General features: G+C 45.9%; 1 protein-coding gene across 2 annotated transcripts in view; it reads left to right on the plus strand.

Annotated features, from left to right (window-relative positions):
- INO80D (INO80 complex subunit D) overlaps nt 1–16,483 on the plus strand; it is a 56,966-nt gene that overhangs the window by 14,651 nt on the left and 25,832 nt on the right. Inside the window, exons 2-5 of one of the 2 annotated variants that reach the window (XM_060256869.1) lie at nt 10,596–10,696; nt 10,802–11,048; nt 13,731–14,497; nt 16,014–16,122. In XM_060256869.1, coding sequence (XP_060112852.1) covers nt 10,831–11,048; nt 13,731–14,497; nt 16,014–16,122 — 1,094 coding nt within the window. In that variant the 5' untranslated portion in view covers nt 10,596–10,696; nt 10,802–10,830. The remainder of the gene's footprint in view (nt 1–10,595; nt 10,697–10,801; nt 11,049–13,730; nt 14,498–16,013; nt 16,123–16,483) is intronic. The other variant, XM_060256870.1, reaches the window with a different exon arrangement.

Below are 16,483 nucleotides of genomic sequence, written 5' to 3' on the forward strand. Positions count from 1 at the left end.
AAAAACCTCCAAGGAAGGAGAGCCCACCCCCTCCCAAGGAAGCCTGTTCCACTGTGGAACTGCTCTGTCAGGAAGTTCTTAAAGTTTAGTTGAAAACTCTTTCTGATTTCATTTCAACTTGTTGGTTCTGGTTTGACCTTCTGGGTCAACAGAAAACAGCTCTGCACCATCCTCTATATGACAGTCCTTCACATACTTGAAGATGGTTATCGTATTACCTCATAGTCGTCTCGTCTCCAGGCTAAACATACACAGCTCTTTCAGACTTTCCTCGTAGGACTTGATCTCCAGACTCCTCACCATCTTTGTCACTCTCCTCTGGACCCGTTCCAGCTTGTCTATATCAAATTGTAGTGCCCAAAACGGTACACAATACTCTAGGTGAGGTCTAACCACAGCAGAGTAAAGCGATACCATCACTTCATGTGATCTGGACACTATACTTCTTTGATACAGCCCTAAATTGCATTTGTCTTTTTAGCTACCACATCACACTTCTGACTCATGTTCAATGTATGGTCCCCTAAGACTCTTCAGATCCATTTCACACATACTACTGCCAAGACAACTCTCCCTCATCCTATAAGTTTGCATTTCCTACCTAAATGCAGAACTTTACACTTATCCCCGTTAAAATTCATTTTATTTGTCTGAGCCCAGTTTTCCAGCCTGTCAAGGTCATCCTGTATCCTGTCTCTGTCTTCTACTGTGTCTGTGACCCCTCCCAATTTAGTATCATCTGCAAATTTAATAAGCCCTCTATTCCTTCATCCAAATCATTTATAAAGATGTTGAACAAAACAGGTCCCAGGACAGATCCTTGAGGCACTCCATTTGTCACCCCTTTCCAAGAGGATGAAGAACCATTATAACAAGTACTCTTTGGGTGAGATCTGTCAACCAGTTACAGATCTGCTTAACAGTAATAGAATCCAAACCACATTTTTCCAATTTGTCAACAAGAATATGATGTGGAACCTTCTCAAAAGCCTTTACTGAAGTTAAGATAAACTGTCTACAGCAGTGATGGCGAACCTTTTAGAGACCGAGTGCCCAAACTGCAACCCAAAACCCACTTATTTATCGCAAAGTGCCAACACGGCAATTTTACCTGAATACTGAGGTTTTAGTTTAGAAAAAACAACTCATAGTGAAATTAACAAAGAACATTTGGTCTGGATAGCATTTGCTTAGGAAACTAACAAAATAGTTACATGTCAGAATGAGAGAATGATGGTGAGAGTGTCATAAGGCAATAAATGGAGGCTGTTCATTGCTCTGTTGCTTGCAGGTCTGGGTTAAACTGAGAACATGCCTTTCCCAGAGGTGCTCCTGTCCACCTAATTTACTTTTTAACATATACATTATAAACATCATTCTAGTTTGCCATTAGGAAAAAAAGAATACATTAAAATATAGTGTGTTTAGTAGGAGCTGGTGGTTAGGGTGTCCAAATCAGATCTGGGAGATCCTGATTCATATGCCCACTCTGCCCTGGCAATTTGCTGGGAAACCTTGGACCAGTACTCTGAGTTAACCCACCTCATAGGTTCGTTGTGAGGATAAAAGAGAAGGGGAGAGTGTGTCAAACCATTTCAGTGTCCTTTTGGGGAGGAAGGCAGGGGATACATGATGTTAGTTAATAAGTTGATGAAAGGAGTCAACTGATTTATATGGCTAAATCTGAGTCCAGCAGCACCTCAGAGAACAAGATTTTTGAGAGTCAAAGCTCCTTTTATCTAATCGAGGGAGCTCTAATGCTGGAAAGTTTGTGCCCTTTCCCCCAAATCTTGTTGGTCTCTAAGGTGCTCCTGGGCTTGAATCTAGTTGTTCTCCTATGGACCAGCATGGCTACCCTTGGAAACTTCAGGGATAGTCTGAATTGTATTAACTAGAGAGTCTGATGTGAGAAAGGAAGGCCAGTTTGGTGTAGAGGTTAAGTGTGTGGACTCTTATCTGGGAGAACCGAGTTTGATTCCCCACTCCTCCACTTTCAGCTGCTGAAATGGCCTTGGGTCAGCCAGAGCTCTGGCAGAGGTTGTCCTTGAAAGGGCAGCTTCTGGGAGAGCTTCTCTCAGCCCCACTTACCTCATAGGATGTCTGTTGTGGGGCAGGAAGATAAAGGAGATTGTGAGCTGCTCTGAGACCCTGAGATTCAGAGTGAAGGGCAAGATATAAATCCAATATCTTCTTCTTTCTTTAAACTAAAACTGCAATCCTGTGCATGTGTAGAGAGTAGGTGCCACAGTGCTCACTGTAGATTACTTCCGAGAAACCATGGAGAGCAAGCCCAGTGAGGAAAGGCTAAGGGACTTGGGGATATTAAGTCTGGAGAAGAGGAGGTTGAGGGGGGAGACATGATTGCTCTTCTGAAGTATTAGAAGGGCTGCCACTTAGAGGAGGGCAGGGACTTAGAGGAGGGCTGGCAGCAGAGGAGAGGACTGGCATAGGAAAAACTTTTTTAACAGTAAGAGTTCAACAGTGCAATTGACCCCCTCACTGGCAGTCGTTAAGCAGTGGCTGGACAAACACTTGTCAGGGATGCTCTGGAAAACCAGAACAGCAGTGCAACAGTTCAAAAACAGCTGATCAACAATTTGCCTTATGGTCCCTGTAGCTTGAAAGAGCTCTGCTCAAATACTGCTATCAGAAGCATCATATTTGAAAGCAAGGAAGCCTGCAGTTCCTCCCTTTCCACTTCAAAACCAGAGGCAATCCCAGCTGCTGTTTCTGCCAGATTAGTGGGCTCCACATTTCCTGTAATAAACCCACATCCCTTCAAAAAAACATGCTTGATTCAAGGTCCTGATCTCTCTTCCCCACCCCACCCCCATCCCCACACACCCATGCTCTCTTCTTCCCTTTGGCTTGGACCGTGCCACAACAGTTTTGAAATAGAAAATGCAACCAGGTCTTGGCCACATGAAAACATGAAGCTGCCTTATACCCATCTCTCTAGTGCAGGAGTGGTCAAACTGTGGCTCGGGAACCACATGTGGCTCTTTCACACTCATTGTGTGGCTCTTGAAGCCTCCACCAGAGAAGGCATTTGTCTCTTTAAACCACTTCTTCAAGCCATGCCAGCCAGTGGCTTGGAGAATGCATTTAAAGTCCAAGTTGCTTTCTTTCCACCTCTCTCTCTCCCTTCCCATCTACCTTCCTTCCTTCCTTCCTTCCTTCCTTCCTTCCTTCCTTCCTTCCTTCCTTCCTTCCTTCCTTCCTTCCTTCCTTCCTTCCTTCCTTCCTTCCTTCCTTCCTTCCTTCCTTCCTTCCTTCCTTCTCTCAGACATCTGATGTTCATGTCTGGTGGCTCTCACACATCTGACATTTACTCTGTGTGGCTCTTACGTTAAGCAAGTGTGGCCTCCCCTGCGCTAGTGGGTCCCATCTAACCCCCTCCCTAAAACTGCAAGAACACCTGCAAGGAATTTTCCTCTGTGTGTTGTGCCTGGGGGCTGCGTTGTGGTTGCACCCCCCCACATCAGAATTCCAAAGGTGCCCACGAGCTCAAAAAGGTTGGAGTGCCCCGTTGTCTCTCTGAAGGAGGCCCAGTTAGGATTGCCAGGTTTGGGTTGGGAAATACCTGGAGATTTGGGGGAAGGAGCCTGAGTTTGGGGAGAGGAGGAGCTTCAATGAGATATGACTCCAGGGCCTCGTGCACGGGGGGTGGGGAAGGAGTGTGCCCACAGAGAAGGCTCCAAGTGCTGCCTCTGGCACCCGTGCCATAGGTTCACCACCACTGGTCCACAGCATTCCCTTGACCCAGCACGGTAGTAACTTTCTCAAAAAAAGAGATAAGATTAGTCTAACATGACTTGTTCTTGAGAAACCCAAGCTGGTGCTTGCAGTCATGAAGTATAGTCAGTAACGCTCCGGTATCAGTTCAAAACTAAGCAACAGCATTAATCCACATTACTGGTTTTGGAGATACATTTGTACATGTCTTCATGCGGGGTCAAAAACGAGGTTAAAGGATTATTTGCCAATCTGAGTTGCCACTCAGTTGCACAGTCGCTTCCGCAGAATTATATTTTTAAAACCATGTTGAATCTCTTCTGTGGTAGTGAGAAGTGCAATCTTTTGCATTTGTTCAGGTCTTCTTCAAGGACTGGAATCTTCTTGCCCTCCAAAGCAAGAGACAACGCTGAGCATCTGTGTTTGTACACAAAAACAGTTCCCACCATTCTAGTGTGACTAAGAAACAGACAGCTTGTTCATTTTGGGGCCATTTCCTAGAATTTATCCAGCCAGTCCAAAGCAAGCTGTAGGATTTTTGGTATTGTCTGCTCGAGTCAGGTCTAAATAGTATATGTAGGGCTTAGTCTCTAGGAAGTTATTACAATAGTAAATTCAGGCTATTTTCATATACTTAAAAATACAGTGGTTTATTTATTTTTGTTAATTTGTATTCCTCCCTTTCCTGTGAAGTGGGCTCAGGGCGGATAACAACAAAAGTTAAAGTACTTAAAACTGCAAGCTAAAACCACAAAATACAATAAAACAAATAGCATATATATCACAGGCGGCGGTTTCCATTGGGCGCATTCTATATAGCATTACAGCAGTAGGCCCAGAGATGGAATAATAGATTAAGATAAGATAATATAGAAGAAGAAGATTGCAGATTTATACCCCGCCCTTCTCTCTGAATCAGAGAGACTTAAAATCTCCCATATCTTTTCCTCCCACAACAGACACCCTGAGAGAGCTTTCGCAGCAGCTGTCCTTTCAAGGACAACTCTTGTGATAGCTATGGCTAACCCAAGGCCATTCCAGCAGCTGTAAGTGGAGGGGTGGGGAATCAAACCCGGTTCTCCCAGATAAGAGTCTGCACACTTAACCACTACACCAAGTTGGCTCTCTTATATAGCATCATGACAGGTAAGGGAGGCCAAGCACATGCAAATAAGGATGTCCGCTGCCTCAACCGAAGACCCAGTGGAATAGCTCTGTCTTGCAGGCCCTGAGAAATGGCATCAAATCCGGTAGGGCCTGGATCTCTACAGGAAGCTGATTCCACCAGGCCGTGGCCAAGGCCAAAAAGGCCCTGGCCCTGGTCGAGGCAGGTTGTGCAGATCTTCCTTGAAGTTCTTTGTTTGAATTTGCTGTAGAACTATGAGCCCCAGAAGGCATAAAGCAGTTCAATCTGCACAGAATTCACAAAAAAAGAAAGAAAGGGGAAAAAAACAAAAACTGAAATAAGCCTTGAGTCAAGGACAAAAAAATATTCCATGTGACTTTCAAAGCCTAGAAAAACGCAGAGCATCTGCATACATGCAAATCAATCCTGAACTGTCCTGACGCTTCCTGTACAGTCTAGTAAAGGGTATTCACGTTTCCAATTAAAAACCACATGTAAGAAATGGAGGCCATATCCAGTTAGCAGGAAGTAGAAAACAGTACCCACTTTTGAAATCTAGTTCAGATTTCCCTTATTCATTCATTTTATACCCTTTTTTTCTCCCCTGTGGGGATTCAAAGGATCTTACAACACCATAGAATTATCGAGTTGGGAGGCTCCTCCAGGGTCATCTAGTCTAGTCCTCTGCACAATGCAGAAAATTCACAAATGCCTCCCCCACCACTACCCCAGTGACACCTGTTCTATGCCCAGAAGATGGCCAAACAAACAAACGAAACCCTCCAATATCCTGGCCAAACTGGCCTGGAGAAAAATTGCTATGTGACTTCAAAGTGGCAAATAGCATTTTCTTGGGCATGTAAGAAAGGGCTATGAGAAGTAAGCATTGATGCAACCCTTCCTGCCCTCCTTCCCATGATCTGCCTAATTCACAGAATCAGCATCGCTGTCAGATGGCCATCTAGCCTCTGCTTAAAAACCTCCAAGGAAGGAGAGCCCACCACCTCCCGAGGAAGCCTGTTCCACTGAGGAACTCCTATAACTGTCAGGAAGTTCTTCCTAATGTTGAGCTGGAAACTGTTTCGATTTAATTTCAACCCGTTGGTTCTGGTCTGGTCTTCTGGCACAACAGAAAACAAGTCTATACCATCCTCTATATGACAGTCCTTCAAGTACTTAAAGAGGGAGATCATATCACTTCTCAGCTGTCTCCTCTCCAGGCTAAACATACCTTCTCCCCTTTTCCATTTTATCCCTGTGAGATTTGAGAGAGCGTGACTGACCCAAGGACATCCAACGAGCTGCCTTGATAGAATCTGAGCCTGGGCCTCGTCCCCCAGTCTGATGCATTAAACACTGCAGTACACCACACAGTCTTGGCCCCAGCTTTGCCAGTTTCAGTTGCACGTTTCTTCCTCCTGTTTTAGGAGCCCCGTAGTGCAGAGTGGTAAGCTGCAGTACTTCAAACTCTGCTCATGACCTGAGTTCGATCCCGGCGGAAGCTGGGTTCAGGTAGCCAGCTCAAAGTTGACTCAGCCTTCCATCCTTCTGAGGTCGGTAAAATGAGTACCCAGCTTGCTGGGGGGAAAGTGTAGATGACTGGGGAAGGCAATGGCAAACCACCCCGTAAAAAAAAATCTGCCAAGAAAACGTAGTGTGACGTCACCCCATGACTTGGTGCTTGCACAGGCGACTATCTTTACCTTTATTGCCTCCTGTTTTTGCCCCTCTCCCATGAAACTGGAAAGGCCCTTTGCTGATATTGCGATGTTTTGTGATTCACCCTGGGCACCAAAATAATTGCAAACATGTCGACCACCAGCTGTTGTCTTCAAAGAGAAGAGAATCCCAAAATGTACTATATTTTGAAAATCCACACCTGTTTGTTGGGTAAAAAGACCCAGAACACAAGTCCATTTGCAGTTTCTATGCCCTTCCAGAAAAGTTTGATGGGAATTATTTGCTGACAGCAGGAAAAGTGGGAGATGGCCTCTGCAAACTCAGCCCTGTTTGTGATGGGTTCACAATGTACATCTCCAACTTGTCTGAACAAATTTAGCTTATTTGGTAGATTCTGCGCAGGCAGATGGAGGTCTTTTTGAGGTTTGGTGATACAGCAAGCCGAAGTGTTCATTTTCATATATGGCTGAGGACCTGTCTACCTTGGAGACCATCTCTCCCCGTATGTTCCCCAGAAAGTACTTAGATCTGGATCGCAGAATTTACTGTCAATCCCCAGGCCAAGGGAGGCAAGACTGAAGGCTACCAGAGAAAGAGCTTTCTCAGTTGCTGTCCCCCACTGGTGGAACCAACTCCCAGAAGATGCAAGGGCCTTGCGGGACCTTGCCCAGTTCCACAAGGCCTGTAAAACAGCTCTATTTCGACTTGCCTTTAGTTAAACTACAGTATAAGTAGATGCCCAACATTGCTGAATGTAATGGTACCAACACTAGCACCAAAAATTGTTTTAAATTATTTTAAACTGTTTTAAATTGTTAATTGGTAATGATTGTTAATTTTAATTGTTTGCTTACTGTTCTATTGTTTGGGTTTGATTGTTGTTAGCCGCTCTGAGCCTGCGTCGGCAGGGAGAGAGGGATATAAATGCGAGGAATAAATAAATACTACATCTGCAAAAAAAATTTGCAATGCTTTAGATATTAAAAAAAGGTAAAGGTAGTCCCCTGTGCAAGCACCAGACTCTGGGGTGATGTTGCTTTCACAATGTTTTCCTGGCAGACTTTTTATGGGGTGGTTTGCCATTGCTTTCCCCAGTCATCTACGCTTTCCCCCCAGCAAGCTGGGTACTCATTTGACCGACCTCAGAAGGATGGAAGGCTGAGTCAACCTTGAGCCAGCTACCTGAACCCAGCTTCCACCGGGATCGAACTCAGGTCGTGAGCAGAGCTTGGACTGCAGTACTGCAGCTTTACCACTCTGGGCCCTCATTGGTCTGATCCAGCAAGGCTCTTCTGATGTTCTTAGGAAGGCCTTGGCCTCTGTGCGCTGTTGCTGGTTGTCCAGAGGAACTGGCTGGCCACTGTGTGAGACAGGATGCTGGACTAGATGGACCACTGGTCTGATCCAGCAGGGCTCTTCTGATGTTCTTAGGAAGGCCTCAGTCTTCCATGCCCTGTTATTGGCTGTCATTGTCGTCAACATCATCATCATTATCTACAAAATTCATATCTCACCTTTTGGCCCCTTCAAGGGTCACCAAGGCAGCTAACAATTTGAAAACTATATAATTACATAATAAAACCATTCTAATAAAAACACATATTAAAAACCACTCTAAGAAGAGTTAAAATAAAAGCAAAACAGTTAAAATACATAGAAACAGGGCTTTTCTTTGAGCAGGAACGCAGTTCCAGCTGGCTTGGTATCAGGGGGTGTGGCCCAATATGCAAATGAGTTAATGCTGGGCTTTTTCTACAAAAGAAGCCCTACATAGAAAACATCAAAACACTGGTTAGGAAGGAGAGATTGTTGAAAGAATGCTAAACAAAATGAAAAAATCTTCACCCACTCGTGGCAGATGTCAACAGAAGGGCAATGGATAAATCTCTCTACAGAGAGAATTCCAGAGCTATGGGGTCATGACTGAAAAGGCTCTCTCCCTTATAGCTACTTGCCTGATCTCAAAAAGTGGAGGCACTCCTATCAGGGTCTCAGAAGATGACCGTAATGGTCATGCGGGTTAATAAGTAAATTAGGTGGTCCTTCAGGTGTGTTGGTCCCAAGCTATTGAGGGCTTTGAAGGTCAAGACAAGCACCTTGAATTGTGCCTGCAGAAGATTCCAATCAATAAATAATGAACTAAATTAATCAATTTAACCAGCCTCTGGGAAAGCTACAGAAATAGAATATGCTGTGTCAACAGCAGTGAAGTGTATAGGTTCTGGGACTGCAGAAGAAGGCTTTTAAAATCCTTAAAAACTCAACTTAAAAAAAACAAATCTCAACTTCACTGCCATACTTTTGTTGGCAGGGTTTCTATGCCATTGTGTGACAAGCAGGCATTGAGCAGGTGAAGTGTTTGTGATGAGACGGTGAGCACTGCACTGTTAAATTGTTACCTGTCCCAATGCAGTCAAATGTGTGGGAACTCTGTCAAGAAGAGAAAAAGAGCACCTTTCTCTGGTGAAGCTCTGTAAAGTGGGTTTATGTATTTGAAATATTTCTTCTCGGCCTTTGCTGCTTCAGCCTCATAAGGACATCAGAAGAGCCCTGCTGGATCAGAGCAGTGGTCCATCTGGTCCAGGATCCTGTCTCTCAGTCACCAACCTCTGGAGGCCTTCTCCTAGAGATGACAGCCTCCAGGTGGGACCTGGGGATCCCCTGGAATTACAGCTCATCTCCAGACTCCAGAGATCCATTTCTCTTGGAGAAAAGAGATCCTTTGGAGGGTGGACTCTAGGGCATTGTACCCCACTGAGGGCCCTGTCCTCCCAAGGTTCTATCCCCAGATCTCCAAGAGTTTCCCAACTGGGTCTGGCAATCCTAAAAGCAGGTTTATGTATTCATCCTTTGGCAATGGCCAGGGGGACTTGGCAATCCAACCTTCTCCTAATGTTGCCTCCTGGCTCTTGGATTCAGAGGATTAGTGCCTCTGAACATGGAGGTTCTCTTTAGTCGCTCTGCGTAGTAGCTGATGATAGACATAGCCTCCATCAAGCAAGACAATCAGATGTAAAACGGGATGCAGAACAGCAGGGATGGAATTCTAGCAGGAGCTCCTTTGCATATTAGGCCACACCCCTCTGATGTAGCCAATCCTTCATGAACTTACAAGGCTCTTTTTTGTTAGCTCTTGGTGGATTGGCTACATCAGGGGTGTGCAGCTTAATATGCAAAGGAGCTCCTGCTAGAATTCCACCCCTGCAGAACAAATTGCTTGAATAGTTACTGTCTCTGCTAGCAAGTCTAGGATTTTATTTTGTAGCCACTGAATCTTAAACATTTCCTAGAAGTATGTACAGCACAGTACTCATGTTTATCTGGTGAAAGGTTTAATTTTGTCTTTGCAAACTATCTGAGCACTAACAATTATGTCTACGTGATGTAGCTGCTGATGTAGAAAAATGTTAGGCTCTGATATGGCTGGGAAATAACAACCCAATAAGGGTAGTCTATATTTAATGTGTAGATTAAAAGACATGTTGGGAACCCAGCAGAGAAACATTCAACAGCTGGGGGGTGCAGGAGCAATTGAGAGTATAAGAACAGCCCTTCCACATCCCCCCCCCCCCGGTATGTGTCCAGACCTCTGGCTCCTGAATGAATTTTTTTGTGTGTGTGTGTGGGGGGGAATCATCATCAGCAGGGGGTTGGGTTTGACTGCACACATTAACATGTGCGATGTGTTGGACATCCTTAGAAGACTTTTAGCGAAGTCCTTCCAGTTTCTGAACGAACCGTGATTCGATACACAAAGGACATAACGCGAGCAGATCTCAGAACTGCAACATTTAGGGAGCGGAGGACGTCATCTGCCCCATTCTTGACCAGTAGAATTCAGTAGAGTATCTCTGAATGACGGTTGGCCCCTGATATAACCTTCAGCAAGATCTTATGAGTGCGGTTTTAGACTGGCATTTCAGTTAATAGTAGAACTTAGGGTGATGGGATTCATTCAGTTGCATTCCATTGGGTGATACAGTCTTTTCTGTCTTGTACACCATCATTAATGGGACTTCTTTGTCTTTCTCTCTCTGGATTTTTTTTGCCTTAGACAATCTGCTTCATCTCACCTTGCCATCATTCCAGGAAACTGGTGTCCCTGGGGCTGCTCTCCCTGATAACAGTGACATGGTACAGATGATTTAAGATCAGGTAATTGGTTCCCTCCAAATGGATTAGAACCAAACATTCCTCCTCCTTCCCCCCTCCCACTTTGAAAAATGGTCTTAATTTGTTGTTGTTGTTCTCCCCTTTCAGCTGATGTTCACAAGGAAAAGAGTCACGTGATGTATGAAGGCAAACACATACACTTTTCTGAGGTTGACAATAAGCCGTTGTGCTCGTACAGTCCCAAACTGTGCAAGCAGAGGCGACTCAACGGCTACGCCTTCTGTATCCGGCACGTTCTGGAAGACAAGACCGCCCCCTTCAAGCAATGTGAATATGTGGCCAAGTACAACAGCCAACGTTGCACCAACCCCATCCCCAAATCAGAGGACCGCAGGTGAGCGATGGAGGGGGGAGGATACATACATGGTTCCCAAAAGGAGGACACTCGTGGGTATGACAGGAGTTTCAAACTCATTTGTTAGGGTTTCCAGGTTAGAGCACTCACTAGGCACCAACTCTAAGATCCGTTCAGCAGGGACATGCTGGCTCAAAGCATCAACCCTTTATTTGCAAGGTCACACAACTCCAGCAAGGAACAGCTTCTAACTGACCATATAATCACTGAAAAGTGGAACTGAGCTTTCCTTAATGGAAAGTCCATTCCACATTTTCTTGGCAGCTTTGCAAGCCCAGAATTGCTTCCTACTTCAGCCTTCAAAGACAAGAAGGAGCTCGAAATTTCGGCAGGCGGAGCTTCATAGGGTGAGGATGGGAAGGGGGGGAGTAAAGAGCTCCAGGGGCCTGATTAAAGCCCTGGGTGGGTCATTCTGGCCCGCAGGCCTGGCATTTGACACCCTGACCTAAGCAGTAAAACACACGTGGCTGTTCTAGGCAGTCCAAGAATAAAACACAATATAGCAGTTGACTTTGACTATCCAGATATTGAGCAATAACTTCCCTCCACAAATTATTCATGCCCAATTTGAATTACGAGTCTCCAAAGCACAAGTATGGCCTTTTCCAACCTGTTCGTTGCTTTGTGGAATGCTGGCCGGGGTTCTCGAGCGACAGCCCAGCTTCATTTTTAGCACCCAACAGAGTTTTAATACTGCCATATTCCACCTTGAGAATCAGAATGCCCTGAAGGCTGGTGACCAATGTTCCCGCTAAGCTGCAGAGTCTTATGAGCAAGAATTCTACTTTGTGAGCTACTGGCACTGAAGTTGTCAGCTACTGGCATTAAAGTTGTGAGTGACTGCATAAATTATTGCGCTCTGGGGTCATCTTTCTTGAGCTAAGACAAAATGCGTGAGCTGGAGGCTAAAAATCTGTGAGCTAGCTCACGCTAGCTCAGCTTAGAGCAGGGGTGTCAAACTCATTTGTTATGAGGGCCGGATCCGAGATCTTGTTGGGCCAGGCCATGTGTGTCATAAAATGTAATGCCAAGTAGCAGAGATATAAACTTTATAACGCACACAAACACAATTAAATGTTTTTCTTTAAAAAAAACTTAAAACACGCTTAAAACATTAGCACTCATTGGCCTTAAAGATGCTTTTTTTGTATTTCTCCCGTGGGATCCAGGGAACTGAGCAAAGGAAGCTCTGGCTCTTTCCTTCTTTCCCAAGGGGACCAGGAGTGGGGAGGAGCCTTAGCCAATAGAAGGAAGAGAAGCTTGGCACAGTAGCTCTGCTGTGCAATTGAGAGAGCCTGGCAAAGCAAGCTATCCTTTCCGCTCTCCTCCCCAAGGGAGGAGCCTCAGCCAATGGAGAAAATAGAGGCTTTGCTCTGTAGCTCCTGTGCAATTGAGCAAGCCTGGCAAAGCAAGCTGAGATGCAGTAGGAATCAAGAGAGAGGGAGAAGGAAGCTGATGACAGCCAGTTGCTCGGGGGCCTGATCGGAACCTCCGGGGGCCTAATTTGGCACCCAGGCCGCATGTTTGACACCCCTGGCTTAGAGGGAACACTGCTGGTGACCTGCCATGATATAACCAAGGGCATTTGAGGCTTGCAGTTACATGTTAGCATCCCTTTCTTCTCTGGCTTGGTAACATTGGAAGCAAAATAAAAACTTCGTTAAAGGATGGCCTGGTCTGTTAGAGCAAGCTGGCAGTGTGTTTGCTTTCTCTCATCTTCAAGCACAGGATCGGAGTGTTAGGGATGCGAGTTTTCCCACAGAAATGTGTTAAACCTAACACAGCTATTTTTATGAGAGTTAGAAGAAGATTGCACTGAAAGGCTTCTGTTGTGTTTAAATATCACATCTTCCAGAAATGGTCTCTCTATAAATGCAGGCTTTAATTTTTGCAAATGTTCTGGTGTGCATATTACATTGAAAGTGCATGATTTATGTGGCTAGAATTTATCTAATGTAACCCCCCCACCCCCGGTAATTCAAAGCATATCTTTATTTTATTTCGTTTGGAAGTTTGCAGCTAATTGCGAGATGATTGTTTAAATTTGCTCCATCCGTGGTTTGCATATACAAGAACAGGAAAAAAAAATCTTATCATTAAATTATTTGTTGGTTATTTTGATCCTTTCATTTTTGCTTTCTAAGTTTCCCCACCAGGGCTTTTTTTTGGAGCAAGAATGCACAGGAACACAGTTCCGTCTAACTTGGTGTCAGGGGTGTGTGGCCTAAGATACAAATGAGTTCCTGCTGGGCTTTTTCTACAAAAAAGCAGTGTGAAACAGTGGTGATGTCAGGTGGTGTGGCCTAGTATGCAAATGAGTTCACATTGGGCTTTTTCTACAAAAAAGCCCTGTGTGAAACAATGGTGACATCAGGGGATGTGGCCTAGTATGCAAATGAGCTCACACTGGGCTTCTTCTACAAAAAAGCCCTGTGTGAAACAGTGGTGATGTCAGGGGGTGTGACCTAGTATGCAAATGAGCTCACACTGGGCTGCTTCTACAAAAAAGCCATGTGAAACAATGGTGATGTCAGGGGTGTGGCCTAATATGCAGATGAGTCCACACTGGGCTTTTTCTAAAAAAAAAAAAAAGCCCTGCCCCCGACCATTTATAAGCATGCTGAGGGGGAGAGATAATGTTGCTCTTTTTGCTTTTCAAAGGTACTGCAACAGTCACCTACAGGTTCTTGGGTTTATCCCGAAGAAGGAGAGGAAGAAAAAGAATGATCCAACAGAAGAGGTGAAAGTTCGGCACCAGATGGATTCCATGGCTTTCAGCCTGACGGTTCCCCCACTGGCCTTGAAGATGCCCAACGGGCTGGACGGGATGTCCCTCTCTCCGCCGGGGGCCCGACTTCCTCTGCACTACCTGGAGGCTGACTTGGAGGACCCGTTCGCTTTCCACGAGGAAGACGAGGATCTCAAGAAAGGGGCGACCGTGAAGAAGAAGCTGCAGAGCAAGCTAGCCCAAAACCGACAGCGCCAGAAGGAGACGGAGATTCTGAGAGTTCGCCAAGAGCACTTTAGCCCCCTCCCTGCACCGCCGCAGCAGCCTCTGCAACAGCAACAGCCACCGCCGCAGCTGCCGCCCTCCCATCTCTCACCTTTACCGACCGCTTTAAAGCCAGCAGGGCTACCGCAGGGCTTAGTCTGCAAGTCACCTCAACCTCAGAACACCAGCCTACCAATGCAGGGAGCGGCGCCCCCCACCCACACGATAGCACAAGCCAGGCAGCTGCCGAACAAGAGACCCCTGCCTCTCCTGCACCCCGTCAGGGGTCCTGCCCCAGACCTGCCCCGGGCTGACAGGATCCTCATGAAAGCCACCGCCTTCTCGCCACACTCATCTTGCATGAGCCGGCTACAGAGACTGGTGAAACTGTGCACTCAGAAGCAGCAGCTGGACGCTGATCTGTTTCCACATTTAGGTAGGCAGGGGATTCTTCCCCCCTTCCGCCCGGTTTTGTTCTTTTACCTCAATTTTTATTCAAATGTTTGTGCTTGACCCTTCCCCATCTATTTTCCTTCCTTCCTTCTTCCCCTCCCTCCCTCCTAGCTCTCAAATATGTGACGTTTATTCTATGTGACTCTTACATTGAGCAAGTTTGGCCACCCCAGGCTAGCCCAATCTCGTCAGATTTCAGAAGCTAAGCAGGGTCGGCCCTGGCTGGTTCTTGGATGGGAGACCACAAAGGAAGTCCAGGGTTGTTATGCAAGCAGACAATGGCAAACCACCTCTGTATGTACCTTGCCCTGAAAACCCTACAGGGTCACCATAAGGTGGCTGCAACTTGATGACACTTATAACCACTAAGCTGCATATTCGTTGGCTTCCTTGTGTATTGTTCTAGCCTTCGTGGCAGATCCTAAAGGTAAAGGTAGTCCCTTGTGTGCAAGCACCAGTCGTTCCCGACTCTGAGGTGATGTCACATCACAACGTTTTCATGGCAAACTTTTAACAGGGTGGTTTGCCATTGCCTTCCCCAGTCATTTACACTTCCCCCCCAGCAAGCTGGGTACTCATTTTACCGACCTCGGAAGGATGGAAGGCTGAGTCAACCTTGAGCCGGCTACCTGAACCCGGCTTCCGCCGGATCCTAACCAGGGCTTTTTTTGTAGCAGAAACTCCTTTGCATATTAGGCCGCACACCCCTGGTGTGCCAATCCTCCTGGAGCTTACAGCAGGACCTGTGCTAAGAGACCTTGGAAGATTGGCTACATTGGGGGGGGGGGGGTGGCCTAATATGCAGAGGAGTTCCTGCTATAAAAAAAAGCCTTGATCCTGTCTTTTCTTGGGCAGAAGACACTTCTGCCAACGGGAACTGGGGGCAATTATTCCAAATTCTCTTCTCCTTTCCCACTGTAGATCCCTGCTTTTCCTCCATACTGTTCAGTGACCCAAATAGACATGAAGCAGATGGTTTGCTGTTGCCTTCTTCTGCAGAGTATTAGTTATGCATCCAAGTACTCACCCTGCGTAGCTTCCATGATCTGATGAGATCAGGCTATACCCGGGGTGGTCAAACTTGCTTAATGTAAGAGCCACATAGAATAAATGTCAGATATTGAGAGCCGCAAGATGTGAACAAATACTAGTTTGTCGCTTCTGAGCCTCAACAGAGCAGAACTAGAGGCTCCACAACCTCATGAGACCTTTTCTACATGTCACTTCACCAATAAAAAAAATTATTGTCGTCAGACAGAGTACATCAGATGAAGGCATTCTCTACAGCATCCTCTACATATATTGTGTGTATTGTCCTAAGAAATTCTTGGATACTTGGGAACAGCTGAGAATGTTTGTTGTGTTTAATTGAATATGTTTTCTTTATTATTGTCATGTTTTAATGGTGGAAGCCGCCCTGAGCCCACCTTGCGGGATAGGGCGGGGTATAAATTTAAATTCAATTTTAAAAAATGTTCTTTTAATTCTATTCTTTCCAGGGTTGGACTGGTCTGAAGACAGTGGTGAAGAATGGGAGGAGTGGGAGCAAAGTTCACCATACCAAGTTGCGTGGTCTATCCGAGAAGCCCTCAGATACGAAAGGAGTCAGTAAGTACATATGATTTCATTGTATATGAATGAGAAATCCAGAAAATGATGGAATTGTAAGTAGCAAGCCTGTTAGGGTTCCCATTCCCCCACTGCTGGTGGAGGTTCCCCCGATTTCGGGGCCTCCAACCCACCACAAGGGGACTGGCCAGCGGGGGGAGCCCCATCCCCAAAGAGCGCCAATGTGCCTCACGTGTCTGGTGCAATGACATCACCTAGAAGGACGCTCTAGCATTTGGGTAAAAACTCTTATGATAAACATAGAGTTTTCCCTAAAAGCTAGTGTGTCCTTCCAGGTGACTTAAGTTTCCCCCCAAATGATAGAGGGCCCCCCCCCGTGTGATGTGCTCGGCGTGATGAC

This window comes from Heteronotia binoei, chromosome 16 (assembly GCF_032191835.1).
Source record: "Heteronotia binoei isolate CCM8104 ecotype False Entrance Well chromosome 16, APGP_CSIRO_Hbin_v1, whole genome shotgun sequence".
Taxonomy (NCBI): Eukaryota; Metazoa; Chordata; class Lepidosauria; order Squamata; family Gekkonidae; genus Heteronotia; species Heteronotia binoei.